General features: G+C 42.0%; 2 protein-coding genes across 4 annotated transcripts in view; both read right to left on the reverse strand.

Moving 5' to 3' along the window:
* Positions 1 to 202: 202 nt before the first annotated feature.
* Positions 203 to 6,585, reverse strand: bmp10 (bone morphogenetic protein 10). The gene is made up of 2 exons (XM_027168969.2): positions 3,706 to 6,585; positions 203 to 3,378 (listed from the first exon to the last, which is right to left on the reverse strand). Exons 1-2 carry the CDS (start codon positions 4,088 to 4,090, stop codon positions 2,351 to 2,353), a joined length of 1,413 nt encoding a protein of 470 aa, XP_027024770.2. The 5' UTR covers positions 4,091 to 6,585; the 3' UTR covers positions 203 to 2,350.
* Positions 6,586 to 7,054: 469 nt separating this feature from the next.
* Positions 7,055 to 20,946, reverse strand: part of arhgap25 (Rho GTPase activating protein 25) — a 23,050-nt gene continuing 9,158 nt past the window's right edge. For all 3 annotated transcript variants that reach the window (XM_027168949.2, XM_047817988.1, XM_027168956.2), the window contains 9 exons: positions 18,554 to 18,635; positions 16,461 to 16,574; positions 15,007 to 15,211; positions 11,759 to 11,891; positions 11,575 to 11,648; positions 11,364 to 11,485; positions 10,261 to 10,424; positions 9,013 to 9,551; positions 7,055 to 7,812 (listed from right to left, as the gene is read on the reverse strand). In XM_027168949.2, the coding sequence (XP_027024750.2) occupies positions 7,617 to 7,812; positions 9,013 to 9,551; positions 10,261 to 10,424; positions 11,364 to 11,485; positions 11,575 to 11,648; positions 11,759 to 11,891; positions 15,007 to 15,211; positions 16,461 to 16,574; positions 18,554 to 18,635 (1,629 nt within the window). In that variant the 3' untranslated portion in view covers positions 7,055 to 7,616. The remainder of the gene's footprint in view (positions 7,813 to 9,012; positions 9,552 to 10,260; positions 10,425 to 11,363; positions 11,486 to 11,574; positions 11,649 to 11,758; positions 11,892 to 15,006; positions 15,212 to 16,460; positions 16,575 to 18,553; positions 18,636 to 20,946) is intronic.

Genomic DNA, 20,946 nt, shown 5'->3' on the forward strand with positions numbered 1-20,946 from the left:
GGACATGTCGTGTCTAAAAATAGCTGGTGTTTTGGAGTGTTGGCGTGAGAGCGCGAGTTTACGACGATCTGTACACAATCTGCACAAGTGACAGCTTTAACATTAACATGCTAAGACTGGTGTCTGGACGAAAGAAGAAGGATTGTTACCGGATTAGCGAAGAAGCACATGGTTTGTTTATTCAGCACAAGCTCAAATCTTTTGTACATATAGAATGTTTTTTTTATTTACATATATTGCTATACATACTTACATACATGAAACAATAAAAATTAATAAATTAATTTTCAATAAATAGGCTTTTTTTTTTACATAAAGCAGCAGTATGGAAGTCCATATCTCAGGAGCTCGGTGATGGTAAAGTTAGCAGAATTTTGCGTAATCGATGGTCAGCCGTATCTGTAGCTCGATGGAAGTCGACGGAAAGTCTGCTTTTATCACAGGGGTGTTAAGTTAAAGAGATGCAAAACTGAGTGAAAACATTTAACAGAGTGGACGATAAGCAACACGTAAGTCCTTGTTAATTCAACACTTAAAAAAAATTTAACAGCAGTGAGTGGAACTGGTGTTGCTGGTTAGCGTACGGTCTTAAATAGATGTTAGCTATACATATGTAGGTGCACTGGTTTCTTTAAAGTTTTTTTTTCCCATATACCATATCAAGGCTTTTTTTTGTGAAGGAATTTGATGGGGCAGTTTACAGTTAGAGAAAGGTACCAAACTGTACCATGGCTTGTCAATCCATTGGGACTAAATTTCTAAATGTAGAATATATTTAGATCTAATTTAAGGTACAGCCTTGGTACTTAAGGTATATATCTTAATTATATACCTGTATATACAGATCCCTTAAATAAGTGGAAGTATTAAAGGTATTGTTTTTTAAAGGTATACTGTATTTAGTCTATCGATTTTGCCAGGCGACAGGTACGTATTAAAAGTACCAAAGCCATACCCTTGAAGTTCACCACCTCACCGTTCGATTGCACGGTTCAGAATTGTTTTCATATAATAGCAAGAATGGAATGTGAACCGGTGTCCATAGACATTAATTCCTTCGCGGGTGAGGGAGTTGAAATAACAGCCTGGTGGATTCTTGACAGATGTAGTTTGAAATGGATGCTTGCATGTTTTTCAACCGCAACACCTTCTTATCACGGACCGCTCAAAGCCTGGGAGCTTAGCTCTCAAGGCATGCAAGGCAACATAGTGTAGATAACCCCATAACCTCTACCCCTCTACCTCACAGCCACCAGAACTCATACTGTATGATGCAGTCTTCCGTGCCTCGGACGTCGGAAAAAGCGTCCGACTTCCCCGTCTGTTTTTCTGCTCCTTTCTTAGACCTGATAGAACAGTTGCAGATCCGAAGTCGCTTTGCGGACTACACAGTGTTGAGGTAAGGTATAGGATGCAAACAATTAAAAGAAGCAGAACATAAATAGAATTATAAAAGACATAAATCTGTCTGACCATGTGCGCATTAAACAGAAGATTGTCCTAGGAACATCTAAATAGCGATTGCTCTCGGATACCTGGACAAGGTCCATCCATTTTGCATGTCCAAAATGTCCAGAGGGGTGTCCATGCAAAACAAAAACAGGAATACCGCTCAATATTTTCTCTTTGACCGGTAGAACATCTCACGCTAGATCATTCTGGTTAGTTTCACACATTTCCGTTCCTCAAAGACTTCCCAGATAACCATATTGCTTTGCCTTGGATGGCTATTATCAAATGCTTTCAGTTAGGCAGGAAGCTGTGTATTGACACAGGGCAGAGAAGGATGTAGATAGAATGCTACAGAGACTGGATACTGGCGGTTTCAACAAGCCTCGACGTAGCGGCCTTACAGGTTTTTTTTCTTCTTAGAGTTCATAGGCCCTTCAAAACTAGCGTTCTATGTTTCTGAGACCTGTTAATTAAAAGAACGTTGTTGTCCTAAAATGGAGTTGCCATCAAAAAAGGTCAGGAGTGTATCTTTGGTTTGAGTTGTTAAGGTCACACCCAGAAAACGTCAAAATACAATGCAACACCCCGACATCTTTCTGACTATGGCTGTAGTCATCTTGAAGATGTTTATTTAGTTTATTTAGTGTTTTTTTTACTTATTTCTTTTCTGCTGTCACTTTTGAAAAAGTTAAATATGATAAGATCACCGGATCTCAAAGCTCTTATTAAAGGTTCTTGATGTTAAGAACAGCCCCTTTACAGTGGGACTTCTTATGTCTTGATTTTATCATGTTTACCTGGGACTACAGTCTCTTTTCCTACGAGACATAGAAATGTCTTCATTTCTCAGTGTCCTTTACCGAAACTTACAAAAATTCCCCACCAAATTATTTGAGGACTATCTGCAACCACATTCTGCCACCACCATGCCTTCAAACTTGTACTGGTAGGTGACCACACCTGCATCATCCAGATAGAGAAGTGAAATGGGGTCAAGTTTTGTCGGGACACAGCAAGCTCTGGAAACAGTCTTTGGGCTTTTAAGGCTGACCAGAGTCTGCACAATGGCATGCTTGGTTGGAGTGACATGTTTGGTTAGGGGGTAAGTACAGACTCCTGTGCATTCATACGCCTCATAACCCTGAGGTTCTAAGATCCAAGAGTCCCATCCGATGTCCTTAAAATCAACATATAGGGAACTCTTCTTGCACTGGTTGCCCTTTGCATTCCTTCGAATCCTGGAGGCTGTGTCATAAATGAGGTTGGAGCGCATCTGGAGGAGAGCTTCTTCATCTGGTTCCGCTTCTTTGCTTTGTCCTTCTTGTCTCCCTAGCTCCCCCCAGAGATTCATAAGTTCCATCTCCAAGTTGTCGTTCTGACCTGTACCAGGCATTTCATGCTTGATCATTTCATTTAACTCCTGTTTTTCTCCTCTGTGATCTGTGCTTTGGTCATTGGAGAAAACAATTATCAGAGGTTTATGCCTTTCTTCTGTACTTGTATCAATTTCCATGTCCCCACCTGTTGCAGGACCTTCAAATTCTGACCCATTCTGTGAGTTTAAACTTGCAATGTGAACCTCCAGTCTGTGGGTGTTACCAGAGTTGGACCTGCGCCAGTCTTGCATGGCAACAGTCATGTCAAAAGTCTCCCAGCCATTGTCCATGCCATAAACCTGCCGTGATGCCAATTCCACTAGCTGCAACTGTTCCTCTTCTCCGTCTTCAGTCCAACTGTCATTCCGCTGAACCACTTCATAAACAGTCACTGTCCGGTCAACGCCAGCATACAGCTGCTTGTCAGTTTGGACGAGGGTGTAGAGACGGAGCTCTGCAGCCATCACCCGCTCATGATTCGGGATGGAAATGTTGAAAAGTAGTGGGTGTCGCCTCACACCTTCGGGACCCATGTCACTTGGTGTGGACTCTAAGGAAGGAAGTAATAATAGCTTTTATGCATGAGCTATACCAGATTTAAGGACACGGTTCATACATAACCGAACCACTGCACACAAAAAAAATGTAACAAAACCATGAGAAATAATAATGGCTTTGGGTGCGGTCAGCTTCTACACCACCGAATTACATTCCACAGTGGTCACAGAATTAAGGATTTGTATTTGTGGCAAAAATGTTTTTGCTTTTCGAAATTAAAATTTTTCCTAGAAGGATGAATAAGAAGAAATATCATCAAATACTTCAGTAAAATAAAAAAGAGCTAAAGGCTTTACCAAACCAAATAAAACACCCTTACCTTCATTTTTGAAGCTGCGTACGATGTTTGCAGATGGCATGGATGTTCTGTCGTTAGCGAATCGGTTATACAATTCCAGCATGTATTCCGGAGGCTGTACTCGGGGTGCCCCAGGCTGTACGGGGGGTCCGTGTCCTGACAAGTTGAAGGTCCTGAGGAACTGTCCCCGCAGGGTCTCTAGCAGATTTTGCATATCTACCTCACTGTCCTGCTCTAGAAGAGAAGGATCCACGACCCCTCCACGGCCATCGTCAAACCCAGGAGCAGTTCGGTGCCTCTCTGGGGAACTGATAGGACTTGCATTCCCTGACAAGATCCATGTAACGATCAGGAGGAAAGCGAGGCAGTGCATGGAGGTGGTCGAGCAACCTTTAACACCAGCCATGGTTAGGAGTAAAGGAACATGAATCAGCCGGAATCACTTTCCAATATGGAGAAAGTTTCATGCAAATAGGGAATGAAATTGATAGACTTCCTTGCTAGATCCTTGAAAGAAGAACACTATATCCAAGCTTTTTTTTAAGAGGTTCCTGGTTTTTAGCAAGATGAGTTGATTCTTGTTGTTGATCTGGTAACTCTATCTTTTCCTAAATGTAGAGGGACAATGTTTGCTGTTTTGTAGTGCACCTATTCCAGACTTCAGGTTTTTAATGCTCCTTACATCCTCGATGTGGCTCTGTTGTCTGCAGGCTTTGGTTTGAAGGACTGCTTCATTGAGTTTCACTGTGGCATCTCTTTTCTTCCTCTGTTTTCCTCTCTCTCACTCCCTATCTCTTGCTTTCTCTTAGCTCCTTATCTATAAGCTGGGAAGCTCTGCATTTTCACTGCTGATGGTCCCACTGTGTGTGCGTGTGTGTGAGTGTGTGTGTGTGTGTGTGTGTGTGTGTGTGTGTGTGTGTGTGTGTGTGTGTGTGTGTGTGTGTCTGTGCCGTTATCTACTTTCTTTCCTTAATGAGGACTTTGTAAACATTGTTCTGATACCAGCAAAAACTGGGTTTTTTTGTTTGGGTGGGTGAGCCAGGGAAGAGACTTGAGCCTACTATTTTTTTTTTTCCTGGTGGTGTTGTTCCAGTGATGAACCACCATTTCATCGACCATTTCTTTCAGACAGACTTCTTGTTGTTGTTTTCTCTGACTGGAAATCATAATGATTTGTTTGCAAATCATCAAAACAGGGTCATTCGAACGAAAGGAGGTGTGAGGAACTTCTGCTTCGATATCGCTGTACGGTGTAAGGATAATAAGTGTGTATACAAGTCAGCTGAAGATGAACAGGATGAAGAAGACAGAAGAATCTTCACAGACAACATCGACTGACCCTGACGCAGTGGAACGACAGAAGTCGTCGAACATGAACATGACGTCTTTGCCAAATCATTTATTGAATATAGATTTACATTATTTCTTAATCTAAAGGGTCATCGAGGCCAAGGGGTCGCACCAAACACACAATTTCCATTTCGAGTTGTTTATCCCAAAACCCTTGAGTTAAGTATTTCCTGTTTGACTTGTGCTGTCTTAAACTTTCTTCTTAATCCTCTAAAATCAACGTATGTTGTAATATCACATACGATTTACCATGCCTTGTTGCCAAATGTCTGTAGAACCCTATCAGTTGCTCGGTTGTTCAAGTGGTGGCTCCCAAAGTATCAGTCCCACAGTGATGAGTGTTGTTCTGCACTCACACGTCAAATGAACAGCACTTTCGGAAGTGCTGGGAAACCCTTATCATGACTGTCCGGGGACTGACGAGACCTTGTAGTTGAAAGAAAATTCTAGCAGCGATTTGTGAAAGCAGCCCCTGTCTGGCCAGGATGCTTCACATAGTTTGAATGATCTACACCACTTTCTGCTGATTTGGGAGCAGCTTTAGGATCATCTAGTATAAGTTTAAGTATGTAGATACCTGTTTGCAAGACATACTCAGATCAGTGCCAAATGTGAGGGGCAGGACTTAACAGAAAAGCAAAGTTCTACCCCAGGGATCAGATATGCCGAGGCTGCCTTACGTGTGAATGATTAGAAATGACGCACAAGGTCAAGAGTTACAACGATAGACCCTTTAGAGGGTGTTTAAGAGAAGTTTGACCTAGTGACCAATTGTTCCAACATTCCTCTCGCCTTCCTTGTCCCCCCCCCCAAAACATTCCTGTTTTCCTTTGTCTAGTGATGTGGAATACTGCAGATTGCAGCTGCCATGTTAACCCAACTTAATCGAATCTTCGAGAAAGATCTTGTTTAAGCCTCGAACCTTCCAGAACAATCTGGACTTGATGTCATGGACAAACCTACAACAGATCGTGTCAACAGAGCAGTGGATGTTTTCTTATTGATCTCGAGTTGGACATCCTCCACACCTCTGGGTCTGGATCTGTGTCTTTTGTTTTTCGATCGTCATGACGGTTCTCAGGCGTCCCACTAACATCCTTACTTACGTAATATTTTCCCCATGTTTTGCAATGTTTGTTACAAGGCCTGCGATAACCTTTTATACTCACACCCTTGCTCACACGCAATCTCCATGCAGCCTTTATCTTTCTTACCAAGACATACTAGCTAGCACCAAAACCAGAAATCATGGTGTACGAACCATATGCTAAACCTGTCTTTCTTGAGAATTAACCTGTCCCATTATGGATTTTTTAAAGCATTTGCAAGTTCTTGAAGTTTTATCTTAACCTTTTATGTTGTCTTGTAGATGCCACTGAATGCCGATCGCACTACATAGTGAATAAAACCAGTGCTATCAAAGCTTTAGTAAATCTAGTGGAGAAATTTGGCCTGTGGAGATTCATTCATTCACTCATTCCCTACCGCTTATCCGAACTTCTCGGGTCACGGGGAGCCTGTGCCTATCTCAGGTGTCATCGGGCATCGAGGCAGGATACACCCTGGACGGAGTGCCAACCCATCGCAGGGCACACACACACTCTCATTCACTCACACACACACACACACACACACTACGGACAATTTTCCAGAGATGCCAATCACCCTACCATGCATGTCTTTGGACCGGGGGAGGAAACCGGAGTACCCGGAGGAAACCCCCTGAGGCACAGGGAGAACATGCAAACTCCACACACACAAGGCGGAGGTGGGAATCGAACCCCCAACCCTGGAGGTGTGAGGCGAACGTGCTAACCACTAAGCCACCCTGTCCCCTGCCTTTGGCGATATGAAAATTAATTCCTGTTGACTAACCGGTAACTATAAAAAAAATAGACATAAATTCTGTTCTAATTGTTCAGATTCTGTAAAATACAATAATGAACTTTCAAGTTATATCGGTTATATATCGGTAGTATCGGTTTATCGGGAATCTGTGATTCGTGACACAATGACATCATTCACATAGTGAACTGAATTTTATTAGAATTTTTTTATGGGGTTAAAGGTCAAAGTCTCGGGTCGCATCACATCCAAAAGCAATTATAATTTCCTATTCGATTCTGTCCAGGATCACCAGACACTTTAGAGCATTTGTATATTGGCTTAAAAAAGCAAAAATCTAAAACCTAGCACATTAATATTGTCTCTCAATCCCAGCAGTATCAGTACCACAGGAATTGCCCTTGTTTAACATTTCTTGTAATTGTCTGGTGGAAAATGGAAAATTGTGAACGTTGTTTCCTAGAAAGATATCGGTACCAGCCGATAAATAATCCACTGATAGTTGAGATAAAATGTTACCTCGCTGTGAAGTTTACGACATTTATGAATACCTAATAAAAAAAATTCAATAATTCCATATATTATTGTCCATAATCTAACTTTAAATACAATGCATTGCCAAATAAATAGCCAAAAGGTTATTGAAAACCAACAGATATTCCGCACTGGATCAGTTGACCGCATCCGACGGCATAGATCTGTCCTTGAGTGGCCTGGTCAGCTGTCCGAGCGCATGTTTACTTCGGTTTGGCTTTCCCCATGAATGCCTGGGTCTCTCGTTCCAGCTGCTCGTTGCGTCTCAGTGCTTCATCCCTGCTGCGCTCGGCGTTACGTAACGAATTCTCCAGAAACTCTTTACTGCGCCGCTCGTTCTCCAGTTGCGCCTGGAGCTTGGCCACGGTCACGCTCAGCTCGTTGTTCCTCTGCTGGAGACTGAAAAGCACACGACAGTGTTACTAAAACACCCAGGTGATAATCAGACACAACAATCCACTTATTGACCACTGGTTCACATTGAAGTGATTAATGGATTTAAAGGTAACTTTAGACAGACATCTGTGTTGAGCGTCATTAAATCTCGTACAGTATGAGCACATGCATGGCGAGGTGTTGTTACACCTTTACTGTGGGAATTTCGGCATCATGTCACGTGACCAGATTAACTGATCTATTTCCCTAACATCGTTAGGAGATACACAGTAGAGGTCTTCACGGGTCCACTTAGATCCGGAAACCCGAGGTCCGACCCGAGACCTGAGTGGGTTCGGGTCTAAAAGTTTCACTTGTACCTCGGACACGGGTCGGGTCTAATAATAGCGGCGTCGGATCTCGGGTAATTTAAAATGAATGTGTTTTTACCGAACGGACCCGAGAAGACCCGAACTACTGTATCTCGTGTGTGTGCCTCGACTCGAGTCCTTTTCCAACCTCTCGTCTGTTTGCCAAGACCGCTTGCGACGTGTGGTTGGTGACGTGTGGATGGCGGTAAGCTCATTTTCGTTGAAACAGACCTATCGATCAATTTTGAATCCACTCTGTAGCGGTTACTTTAGTGTAGAGTTACGCAACATTCGGGTCCAGTCGGGTTAAAAAAAATTGCCAACGGGTCGGGTCGGACTCGGGTCTAATTTTTTCGGGTTTGTCTCGAGTCGGGTCTTTCTTAAAAAAATAATAAATATGCACGTCGGGATCGGGTAAAAAGTGATTCGGGTCACTTCGGGTCGGGTTACATTTCTTTAGACCCCAGGAGACCTCTAATACACAGTTCCTAAAAATGTTCCTTGGTTGGTTTGGTCTACACAAGGACCTTTGACTGACCCTTAATTAATGTTGTCAGTAATCTTATTGTTCTTATGATTTGTAGACCTTCAGAAACGAAGACCTCAATAAAGAGAAAGCTAAGACTGAGATCTTTGTTCTTAATTCTACCGTGTTGATTTTTTGTCTCATCGCCTACGAAGGTTGTGTAAACTGCAAGATACTTATGGGGGACCTTAAATTAGTCTCGGTTCCTCTGGTGAGCTCAATCTATGAGAGAGTTTTTCGGTTCCTGTAAAGGTTCCTGTAAAGGTTCCTGTGTCAACGGACCTATTTCATTGTCTTAGGAATAAAGATAATGATTTTGGACCAAACCTGGTAATAAGTTGCTGCTGCTCAGTTGCGTTGTCCTCCTTTTTCTGCGTAACGCTCTGTGGCTGCAGTTTCACAATATCCACCCTGCTCAGAGACGGTAAACTCTGCTTTGAGTTTTCTTTCGGCTTGGCCTGAGGTTCTGTTGGTTTAACTTCACCGTTGCTGCTCCGTCTCCTTTCCTGGATGGTGTTATTTCCTTCATCTATATCGTTGCTGTTCTGTTTACCTGGAAAGAGCGTCACTTTCTGAAGGTCCAGGATTTTGAAGATGTCCTCAGAGAATGTCTTTTCGTCCTGCTCCTCTAGGGTCTCCTGCAGGTAGCTCCAGCGATCACAGGATGGTTCTCTGGATGTTCTAAATCCAGGAGGGCCAGACAGGCTGGGCAGAGTCTGTGTACGCTTCCTCGGGCTCACGCTCAATATGTCTAACGGAGGCGGCGATGTAGGGGACAAAGATGGAGTAACCTTTGATGCTGATTTCTCGGTCTCAAATGTATCCACTTCCTCTTCTTCTGGGGACTCGGATAAGGACATCTCACACTGAGAAAGCGGAGAACAGGGTTAGTGGAAAAAGAGGAAGTGAGTGCTATAAATGAAATGAAGTGAAGTGACATAAGGCTAAGTACAGTGACTCAGACTCAGAATTCGTTCTCTACATTTTACCCATCCAAAGTGCACACACACACACAGCAGTGAACACACACACACAGCAGTGAACACACACACACACCGTGAACACACACCCGGAGCAGTGGGCAGCCATTTATTTGGAGTTATTGTCTCTAGAGTTAAACCTGATCCTTTTGTCCCCAAGTATTTTAATTCTTTTACACCACATGAGACAAGTTGAGCATGATACCTGGTACCACAGGAGAATTTACTAACATTATATTTATCCCCGAACACGTCAGTAAACGAGCTGCTGCTATGGAAACCAAGACGTATCCAAACAAGTGCATCAGAGCTGCTGAGTAACACTTTCTGACCAATCAGAATATCCCTTTAGTTATAAAGTATAAAAATATAAACCGTATAGATGTAAAGAAGTGGTTGTTGTTGTGTTTGAGGTTTGGTCTGTGTGTGTGTGTGTGTGTGTGTGTGTGTGTGTGTGTGTGTGTGTGTGTGTGTGTGTGTGTGTGTGTGTGTGTGTGCGTGTCTATCCTGTTTATCAGTTGCCTGAACATTTAGAGAGTATGTTAATGTTCTTCTAGGTGAATTTGTCTCGTGAAGTAATCAGCTAGCGCTCTACCTCTGCGGACTCCCAGCCCACAAAATTGCGTGGATTTGCTGCTTTTTTGCTCTTCAGTTTCTTCGCAGCAGGAGCAGGAGAAGGAGCAGTGTCTTTGGAGGCGGGGAAGAGAAGTTCATGGTGTCTGATCATCACCGTCATCACCTTCTGGATCATCGGCGTCCCTGTGAGCGAACAGCATGAGGAGAGTCTTAAAGAAACATCTCAGATCTGACTCGGTTACAGTTCCTCAATCCTGGACCTTTGGTGTTTTCCCTGATCTTAGTCAACAGCTAGTCTAATCAGGAACATCTGATTGTTTATTTATTTATTTATTTATTTATTTATTTATTTATTTATTATATTATATTATATTATATTTAAATCTAAATAACATCATCACAGTTTCTCCATGAGACAGCAGCTTAATAAATTGCAAAGGCACGATGTGAGCTTTTTAATCCAAATTTATTTTTTTAAAATATTTATTTATTTATTTTCTTTTTTTATTTCAGTGGTATATTTCTGTTCATCATTTTTTTTTTAAGATTTTCATTTGTATTTCCAGATTTCCTTCATTCTTTTTTTTTAATGCTTAAAGTGATATTTAAGTTCTATTTATTTTATTTAATTATTTTATTTTTTGGATTGTGTGTGTGTGTGTGTGTGTGTGTGTGTGTGTGTGTGTGTGTGTGTGTGTGTGTGTGTGTGTGTGTGTGTCACTTTTCAAACAGCAGCTAAGAAAAATAATTATTAAGGAAGTTAAAAAAAACATGACGGCCCGAGGTCCAGTGGCACACACACACAACAGGAAGTGACAGCGATCTGATGGGTGGAGTCTAACACATGCATTTTCCTTAAATATTAAATGAGAGATTAGCATCACTCTGATCGATGTGGTACTATCTTTTTTTTTTCCTCTGGTTTTCTAGCCATCATTTCAAACTCATGAGCTCTCTCTTTTCTAAATGTCTAGAATCCCATTCTTCTTCTTCTTCTTCTTCTTCTTCTTCTTCTTCTTCTTCTTCTTCTTCTTCTAATTATTATTATTAATCATCATCACTCATATAAGCTGTTTAACTCATTATACTATTCATGTTGTGTTCACTGCTCCAGCTCCTCACCCTTCATCATGCTGAACGCGTCCTCCACCTGCGGTTTGAACAGGTTCACCCCCATCACCGTGGCCAGGTTCTCCACGCTCATCTTGTTCACCTTCGAGTGCTGCTGCACGTCAAACAGGAACCTGCAGGAACCAAAAGCATCCATCAGTGTGTTAAAGAAACAGCCTTTATCCTGATCATCATGCCGTGATCTCATAGTTCTGGAGCTCACCTGCATATGTAACTCAGGAGGTTGTAGTTGACTTTAGGAAGCAAGCTGATCTGTTTCTCCAGCTTCTCTTTCCCCTGTGAAGAGAAAGAGAATCTCCAGCTTCAATATTTATAGACCTCGACTTTATTTATACGTGATCATTATCTACGGGCTACAGAGGCACCGATGCGGCTCTGCATCTCACCGCCGCCGTCGTAGCGTCCAGGTTGATGCTACTGTCCAGAAAGTCCTGATACTGAGTCCATGGCACGACCGGCTCAGGCAGCTCACGCAGGTACAGCTTGAGTAAAGACGCCACTGTGTGGACATCTGTGTCACTGCAGGCAGAAAGGATAAGAAAGAAGGTCAGGCTTAATCTTGGTTTGTTTGTTTCGATCAGATTTACATTTTATTCACCGTGTACACAATACACACACCACACGGTATGACTATCGACAGTCATAATGAGGTAATCGAAAAAGAATAAAAAGAGAATGCAATTAGGATGCAAATAGAATTTAACAAGCAATATGATGAGATAGGGGCACGGTGGCTTAGTGGTTAGCACGTTCGCATCACACCTCCAGGGTTGGTGGTTCGATTCCCACCTCCGCCTTGTGTGTGTGTGTGTGGAGTTTGCATGTTCTCCTCATGCCTCGGGGGCAGTGTAGTAGAAAGCAATACTCGAGTAAAAGGACAAGTATCGTACTAGAAAAAGACTTCAGTAGAAGTGAAAGTCACCTTTTAGAATATGACTCAAGTAAAAGTCTTAAAGTATCTGATATTTACTGTACTTAAGTATCAAAAGTCATTTTCTGATATTTAATGTATTTAAGTATTTGAAGTAAAAGAAAAAGTAAAATTTCAGTGATTTTCGGTAGGTATAAGATCAGGGGCAGTTCTAGGGTTTCATCTTTAGGGGTTTTATCCCTCAGTGAGAATTTAAAACAAGAAGAGTTTATATTATATATTATATGACTACATAGTAAGCCAAAAGTTATGGTGTTATTAAATGGCAAAAGTGGACACCAAAATGTTATGTATGATGTAATGATGCCAGTCTTGAATTAGATCAGTTCATGTGTGTGTGTGTTCTCTACAAACAGTGTGTCCGATGAATGACGTCATTAATAAACTAATATTCCCAAGACAAAGACCACATCTATAAATGTTATTTTTATTTAGTATTGAAGGGATTGTTTGCATTAATATGTTGTTTGTGCTACAACTCTGGTAATAAGAATAGTGACATTTCACTGCTTTTGGTTGCCGTATTTGCGGCTTTCCGCCGATTAACGTTATAGATAAACGCCTCCCGCTCTGACCGCGCGTGCACGCGGCGCGTACCTGTGCTTCTCCGTAGCGCGCGCGGACGTGCGTAATACAATCTAGGAGCAGTGATTCGCCAAACCTCCTTTATTGCAGTCACACACATTTCTTCTGATTTTATTTTGTAGTAACGAGTAACGAAGACGCTTAGTGGGAATATAACGGAGTAAAAGTTTAAATCTCGGAAATGTAGTGGAGTAAAAGTGAAAGTTGACATAAATTTAAATAGCGAAGTAAAGTACAGATACGTGACATTTCTACTTAAGTACGGTAACGAAGTATTTGTGCTCCGTTACATTACAACACCGCTCGGGGGTTTCCTCCGGGTACTACGGTTTCCTCCCCCGGTCCAAAGACATGCATGGTAGGTTGATTGGCATCTCTGGAAAATTGTCCGTAGTGTGTGTGTGTGTGAGTGAATGAGAGTGTGTGTGTGCCCTGTGATGGGTTGGCACTCCGTCCAGGGTGTATCCTGCCTCGATGCCCGATGACGCCTGAGATAGGCACAGGCTCCCCGTGACCCGAGAAGTTCGGATAAGCGGTAGAAGATGAATGAATGAATGTTCAGCTTCAGGTAGTGTGTGTTGTATAGAAAAGTCTAGGAAAGTTGTAGTTCCTCTTCTTTCTAGTTTTTGCTCTTTTTAAGTTTGTCGTTTAGTCGAACAGATGTTACTTCTTTAATATACGTCTTGCTGTAATGTTTAGTTATAAAGTGCTGTGATGGAGCTGTGTGTGTGTGTGTGTGTGTGTGTGTGTGTGTGTGTGTGTGTGTGTGTGTGTGTGTGTGTGTGTGTGTGTGGGTGGGTGTGTGTGGGTGGACACAGAGTCTTCACCTAAGCTAGGACAGGATGTGGTTTAACCACAGATGTGTAGCAGGCATCTCTAAAATAAAATAGGTGACAGACAGCTAACACTCGTTATGTCCAAAAAACAGGACATTTTCTAGACGGTGTGTTTCCGTATCTTAACCTCTGTAGTGAGACACACAACTGTTATAACCTCTGTAGTGAGACACACAGCTGTTATAACCTCTGTAGTGAGACACACAGCTGTTATAACCTCTGTAGTGAGACACACAGCTGTTATAACCTCTTTAGGGAGACGCACAGCTGTTATAACCTCTGTAGTGAGACACAAAGCTGGTATAACCTCTGTAGTGAGACACACAGCTGTTATAACCTCTGTAGTGAGACACACAGCTGTTATAACCTCTGTAGTGAGACACACAACTGTTATAACCTCTGTAGTGAGACACAAAGCTGGTATAACCTCTGTAGTGAGACACACAGCTGGTATAACCTCTGTAGTGAGACACACAGCTGTTATAACCTCTGTAGTGAGACACACAGCTGTTATAACCTCTGTAGTGAGACACACAGCTGTTATAACCTCTGTAGTGAGACACACAGCTGTTATAACCTCTGTAGTGAGACACACAGCTGTTATAACCTCTGTAGTGAGACACACACCTCTGTATAACCCTGTGGTGTAAATCTGTACAATGTTTATGATGGATTGATGAAATCTGAAGAATTCCCTGAAAGTTCATCTGATGACACGAAAGCAGATTGAGTTCATTTCCAAGAAAAGTCTTTGACTGGAGAAGGAACAACATTAGCTATAGAGAAGATTCTTATTTCCTGATTTTCATGCATCAAAGCCTTTCAGTAACGAAAAACGAAAATGACATACTCATCTCCAAACCAGGAAATGGGCTCTCTATAACCTTAAAAGGCATGAAGCATCACAAGAAGTGGTGAGAACCAGTCCAGGCAGAGGAGAAGAGCAACAAGAATTAGTTGCTTTGAGGAAAAAGATCAATGCTGTGAAGATTCTCATTAACATCCAGAGCGTTTTACTGTCTGAACCTTTTTGAGATGATAGAAATACTTGAGTATCTAAATAACCCTTGAAAAAACCTTTAAAAAAAAAAAAACTTTCTGGAAACAAGAACCACAAAATAGTGACAGCTAACGAGCAACCATTCAGATTGTGTACCGATAACATACACACTTAGGGTTCTTCACGGGTTCCTTGGATCATTAAGGGTTCTTACTTTCCAAAAGTAGGGTAACTGATAGAAATTGGGCTCTGTATTGGACTTTTAAAGACCTTTGAACTCACTCAGGAAATGAAGGTCTCTCTCCAGCGTCAAAAGCCTCTCTGAAGTGTTTGACTTGGTTCTCCTGCCCAGGCAGGCGGAAGATGCCTTCCTCATCCAGTCCGTGCTTCCTGATGAACTCGGTACACTTCTCCACAAGCATGGGCACCAAGCGAGGCCCCAGCTTCTTCTCGTAGGCCATGATGTCCACCAGACTCTTCCCAAACACTGAGAAGAAAACAGCGAGATGCAGAAGTGCAGAACATCACGTCTCATGTTTTATTGGTTCTGGACATAAATCACTTTGAAATGTTGTTATCAAACTGAATAAACATAATTCTAGAGATTTATAAAGCATCCTTATGCTTTGATTGTATGAACCGTTGTTTCGACCCTCACCGAAGGTCCGTTTTAAAATAACAGGAAATGACATCACAGCATGACGAATCCAACGATTCATCATTAAATTTGTTTTCATCTCTTCCTTAAAATTCCAGATATTTTTGGCCATTTTAACAGTAAGACCCAGCAGTGGTCCACAGTGAGCAGTGATGTTTGTGTTGTTACGTCCTCAGAAGAACCTCTCGATCTGTCGTATGAAACCTTACACTGAATCCTAACCCTGGTCACTTCACTGTCACTCTGACCTCATCGTCTACTGATTCAGCCACTAACACTTCTGTAACACTTTCAATCTGCTTCTTTCGTTATGAATTTCAGAACATTGTGAGCAGAAGATAGCAGTATCACATCTCTGAACTGGACTGAAATACAAAATACATTGTGTGTGTGTACGTGTGTGTATGTGTGCATGTATGTATACGTGTGTGTGTGTGCACGTGTGTGTATGTATATGTGTATGTGTATATGTGTGTGTGTTTGTGTGTGTGTGTGTGTGTTTGCAAGTGTGTGTGTGTTTGCATGCATGTATGTGTGTACATGTGTGTGTGCATGTATGTGTATGTGTGTACATGTGTGTGTATACATGTGTGTGTGTACGTGTGTGTGTGCATGTGTGTGTGTACATGTGTGTGTACGTGTGTGTGTGTGTTATAAAAATGTGTGTGTGTACGTGTGTGTGTGTGTGTACGTGTGTTTGCATGTGTGTGTGCATGTATGTGTATGTGTGTGTGTCTCTGTGTGTTTGCATGTGTGTGTGTGTTTGCACGTGTGTGTGCATTTATGTGTGCGTGTGTGTGTGTGTGTGTGTGTTTGCATGTGTGTTTGTGTGTGCATGTATGTGTATGTGTATGTATATGTGTGTGTGTGTCTGTGTGTGTATGTATATGTGTGTATGTGTGTGTGTACATGTATGTGTGTGCGTGTGTGTATGTGTGTGTTTGCACGTGTGTGTGTGTTTATGTTTGTGTGTGTGTGTGTGTGTGTGTTTATGTGTGTGTGTGTGTGTGTGTGTGTGTTTATGTGTGTGTGTGTTTATGTGTGTGTGTGTGTGTGTGTTTATGTGTGTGTGCAGTACCTCCGCTGCCCTGAGCCCCGATGGCCCGGCGGATCACACGCACCCAGTCCTCCATCTCACTTTGACTGCTTGCCATGAGAACATAACTATCATGTTCCCGATCGCCATTACTTCCTACACACACACACACACACACACACACACACACACACACACACACACACACACACACACACACACACACACACACACACACACACACACACAATATATATATATTGGTGCTTATTAAATTAAATTAAATTAGAATATCATGGAAAAGTTTATTTATTTCAGTAATTCAACTCAAATATAATATCATATAAATTCAGTACACAGACTGTAGTTTGAGTCTTTGGTTCATTTTATTGTGATAAATCTCAAAAAATTTGAATTCTTCATAAGACCAATAAATAAACATTTTAGCCTTGTGTAAAGTTTGTGTATTTACTGCATATGTACCTACAGTAATACTAAGTTGGGGCTCCTTTGGCTTTAATCACTGCCTCAGTTCATCCTGTCATGGAGGTGATCGTCTGTGGCACTGCTGAGGTGGTGTGGAAGCTCAGGTTTCTTTTACAGTGACCTTCAGCTCATCTGCATTTTTTTGGTCTCCTGTTTCTCATTTTCCTCTTGACAATAGCTCATAGATTCTCTATAGAGTTCAGGTCTGGTGAGTTTACTGGCCAGTCAGTGTGGTCAGTTTTGGCAGCGTGGGCAGGTGCCAAATCCTGCTGGAAAATTACATTCATTCCTTTTCATTCTCTACCGCTTATCCGAACTTCTCGGGTCACGGGGAGCCTGTGCCTATCTCAGGGGTCATCGGGCTTCGAGGCAGGATACACCCTGAATGGAGTGCCAACCCATCACAGGGCACACACACACACACACACACTCTCACACACTACTGACAATTTTCCCCGAAGCACGGGGAGAACATGCAAACTCAACACACACAAGGCGGAGGCGGGAATCGAATCCCCAACCATGGAGGTGTGAGGCAAACGTGCTAACCACTAAGCCACCGTGCCCGAAAAAATGACATCAGTATCTTTAGAAAGCTGCTCAGCAGAAAGAAGCATGAAGTGCTCTAAAATTTCTTGGTAAACATGTGCAGTGACTTTGGTTTTCAAAAAAACACAGTGGACCAACAGCAGCAGATGACGTTGCACCCCAAATCATCACAGACTGTGGAAACTTAACACTGGACTTAACACTTGGGCTATGAGCTTCTCCACCCTTCCTCCAACAGTCCGATTCTTCTTCTCCTTAGCCCACCTAAGACGCCTCTGATGTTGTCTGTGGTTCAGGAGAGGCTTAACAAGAGGAATACAGACGTGTGTGGTGACTCTTGATGCCTTGATCCCAGCCTCAGTCCATTCCTTTGAATTTTGGATTTTGCTTTGCTCTCAATGCTGCGGTTCTCTCGGTCGGTTGGTCTTTTTCTTACACGGCTTTTCCTTGTGAAGGATGTCAGTGATTGTCTTCTGGACAACGGTCACGTCAGCCTCATGACCGTCTTCCCCATGATTGTGTAGCCTAGTGAACCAAATTCAGAGACCATTCTGATGGCTCGGGAAACGTTTGCAGGTGTTTTGAGTCGATCAGCTGATTGTCATGTCGCCATATTCTAATCTTTTGAGATATTTTTGTGAATTGTTGAGTTTTTGTTAAATGTGAGTCACAATTAAAAGAACCAAAGACTTAAACTACTTCAGTCTGTGTGTACTGAATTTATATAACACACCAGTTTCACAATTTGAGTCGAATCACTGAAATAAACTAACTTTTCCACGACATTCCAATTTATTGCGATGCACCCGTATACTATACAACTGTACAGGTCAGTACACACTGGTCACACTGGTACACTGTACACACTGGTCACGCTCACTAAAAGCAGCGTCCTGGTCTTGATACACATCGTTAACATATACAGCAGAAGCCACACCCCCTAAATCCTACAGACCTCTGTTTTTAAAAGTACACATGGATGCGAATGGCTTCTAAATAATAATAATAAATGTGTACAATCGTCGGTACGTAGAGGTCATCGTTCTAAAATGGATCTCGTAGGGGAAGTGGAGGAAGGAAGTGGAGAAAATAACACTTACGTGGAACGATCTCGAAGATGAATTTGTCGTCCGTGTTTGACGGCAGCTCCCTCACTTTACTGGACCCGAGCGGGATCGTCCCCTTAGTTTAGAGTAAGTCACAATTCAGAGGATTATAAACATCCGAACAAAATCGGTCAGAAATATTCACTGAGTCACACTTATTTCAGTTCACTTCTATTTGTACTGGGCTTTTAACATTACAATAAAACACAGAATCAAATCAGAATAAAAAAAAATTATATAATATTTTATTTATATAGTTATATTTATATATTTATATTATATTATATTATATATTATATTTATATTAATTTATATTAATATATTATATTTATATAATATATTTATATTAATATATTATATTTATATATATATATTTAATTTTATTTTTATTTATATAGAGGCGCCAGTCACAAAAAAAAACCCTCATAAAATGTTGACATGTATTCTTTAATATTTTCTACACATTTTTTCACTCTGCTTGTATGGGTATTTCTCAGAGATGGGGGACTCGAGTCATATGACTTGACTCGAGTCAGACTTACGTCGCAAATTTGAGACTTGAGACTTGCTTGACAAATATCAAAAAAAGACTCGACTTGACTTCAACTTGACGTTCATGACTTGAGACTTGACTCGGACTTGAGTTGAATGACTCAGAGATGGGGGACTCGACTTGACTCGAGTCAGACTTAAGTCGCAAATTTGAGACTTGAGACTTGCTTGACAAATATCAAAAAAAGACTCGACTTGTTTTTGCCTTGACGTTCAAGACTTGAGACTTACTTGTGACTTACTCCCACTTCTGGAATTTCTATATAAAATAATTAATTTTAACCCATCCAAAGTGCACACACACAGCAGTGAACACACACACACACACACACACACACACACACACACAGCAGTGAACACACACACCGTGAACACACACCCGGAGCAGTGGGCAGCCATTTATGTGGGGAGCAGTTGTGGGTGTTCGGTGCCTTGCTCAAGGACACCTCAGTCGTGGTATTGCCGGCCCGAGACTTGAACCCACAACCATAGGGTTAGGAGTCAGATTCTAACCATTAGGCCACGACTTCTATAAATATAATTAATATTATAATGCATGTTTTTTTGAGGTTCTGGATTAAATTCTAACCGTTCAGACACACAGAACATTTATTACACTAATAATAATATATTTTATTTTTATACTAAAACTGTAATAAAGGAATAAAGAATGTTATAGCACCATGTTGTGGTTCTGGGGTTCTTAATGATCGAGCCCTGTGTACCTGTTAAGTCACGCATTCACTCCACACCGTAACACTTAAACCTCTCCCTCACACCACAGGGGGTTACAGCAAGCCGACTGCTCACCAGAACTTTAGGGTATCGCAGGAAACACGTTTCAGACACGAGCACAGGATACGTGTGAGGAACACGCAGGTGGCTCAGGTGAGGTGAGGTGAGGTGAGGTGAGGTGAGGTGAGGTGAGGTGAGGTGAGGTGAGGTGAGGTGATGTGAGGTGAGGTGATGGGAGGGGAGGTGAGGTGAGGTGAGGTGATGGGAGGGGAGGTGAGGTGAGGTGAGGTGAGTTGATGTGGGGTGACGTGAGGTGAGGTGAGGTGAGGTGATGGGAGGGGAGGGGAGAGAAGAGGAGGGGAGGTGAGGTGAGGTGTGGTGATGTGAGGTGAGGTGAGGTGAGGTGAGGTGAGGTGAGGTGATGGGAGGGGAGGTGAGGTGAGGTGAGGTGAGGTGAGTTGATGTGAGGTGAGGTGATGGGAGGGGAGGTGAGTTGAGGTGAGTTGATGTGGGGTGAGGTGATGGGAGGTGAGGTAAGGTGAGGTAAGGTGAGGTAAGGTGAGGTAAGGTGAGGTGTATGGTCAGTGCAGGGCATGAAGTCTACTGATGCTGTACACTGCTACTGTATTTAATCGTTAAACTACAGAATATTAATCATTTACTGTTAATACACAACATTACTTTATACTGTACTATTACTGAACACAATGCAGACAGAGATAACCTACACACACACACACACACACACACACACACACACACACACACACACCTCTCTGACACAGACACACAGACACAACTCTACAACATGTTACGCTACACTATCACCCTTCACTATACTCTGATTTGATGCATGACACTACATCACATAACGCTACACAATCATTTACTACACACCTCGACCTGGCGTAATCCTACAGTTTTATGTTAAATACTCATGTTAATGCTACAGTTTATTACACTGTACTATACTTATATTATATGTAAATAATAATAAATATTGTCTTATATACTATAATTCTACTATTATGAATATTCACAATAGTTATTTATTAACATAAACCACTTCGCTTGTCGAGACAAACAGGAACACTTCCTGT

This window comes from Tachysurus fulvidraco, chromosome 9, assembly GCF_022655615.1.
Source record: "Tachysurus fulvidraco isolate hzauxx_2018 chromosome 9, HZAU_PFXX_2.0, whole genome shotgun sequence".
NCBI lineage: Eukaryota > Metazoa > Chordata > Actinopteri > Siluriformes > Bagridae > Tachysurus > Tachysurus fulvidraco.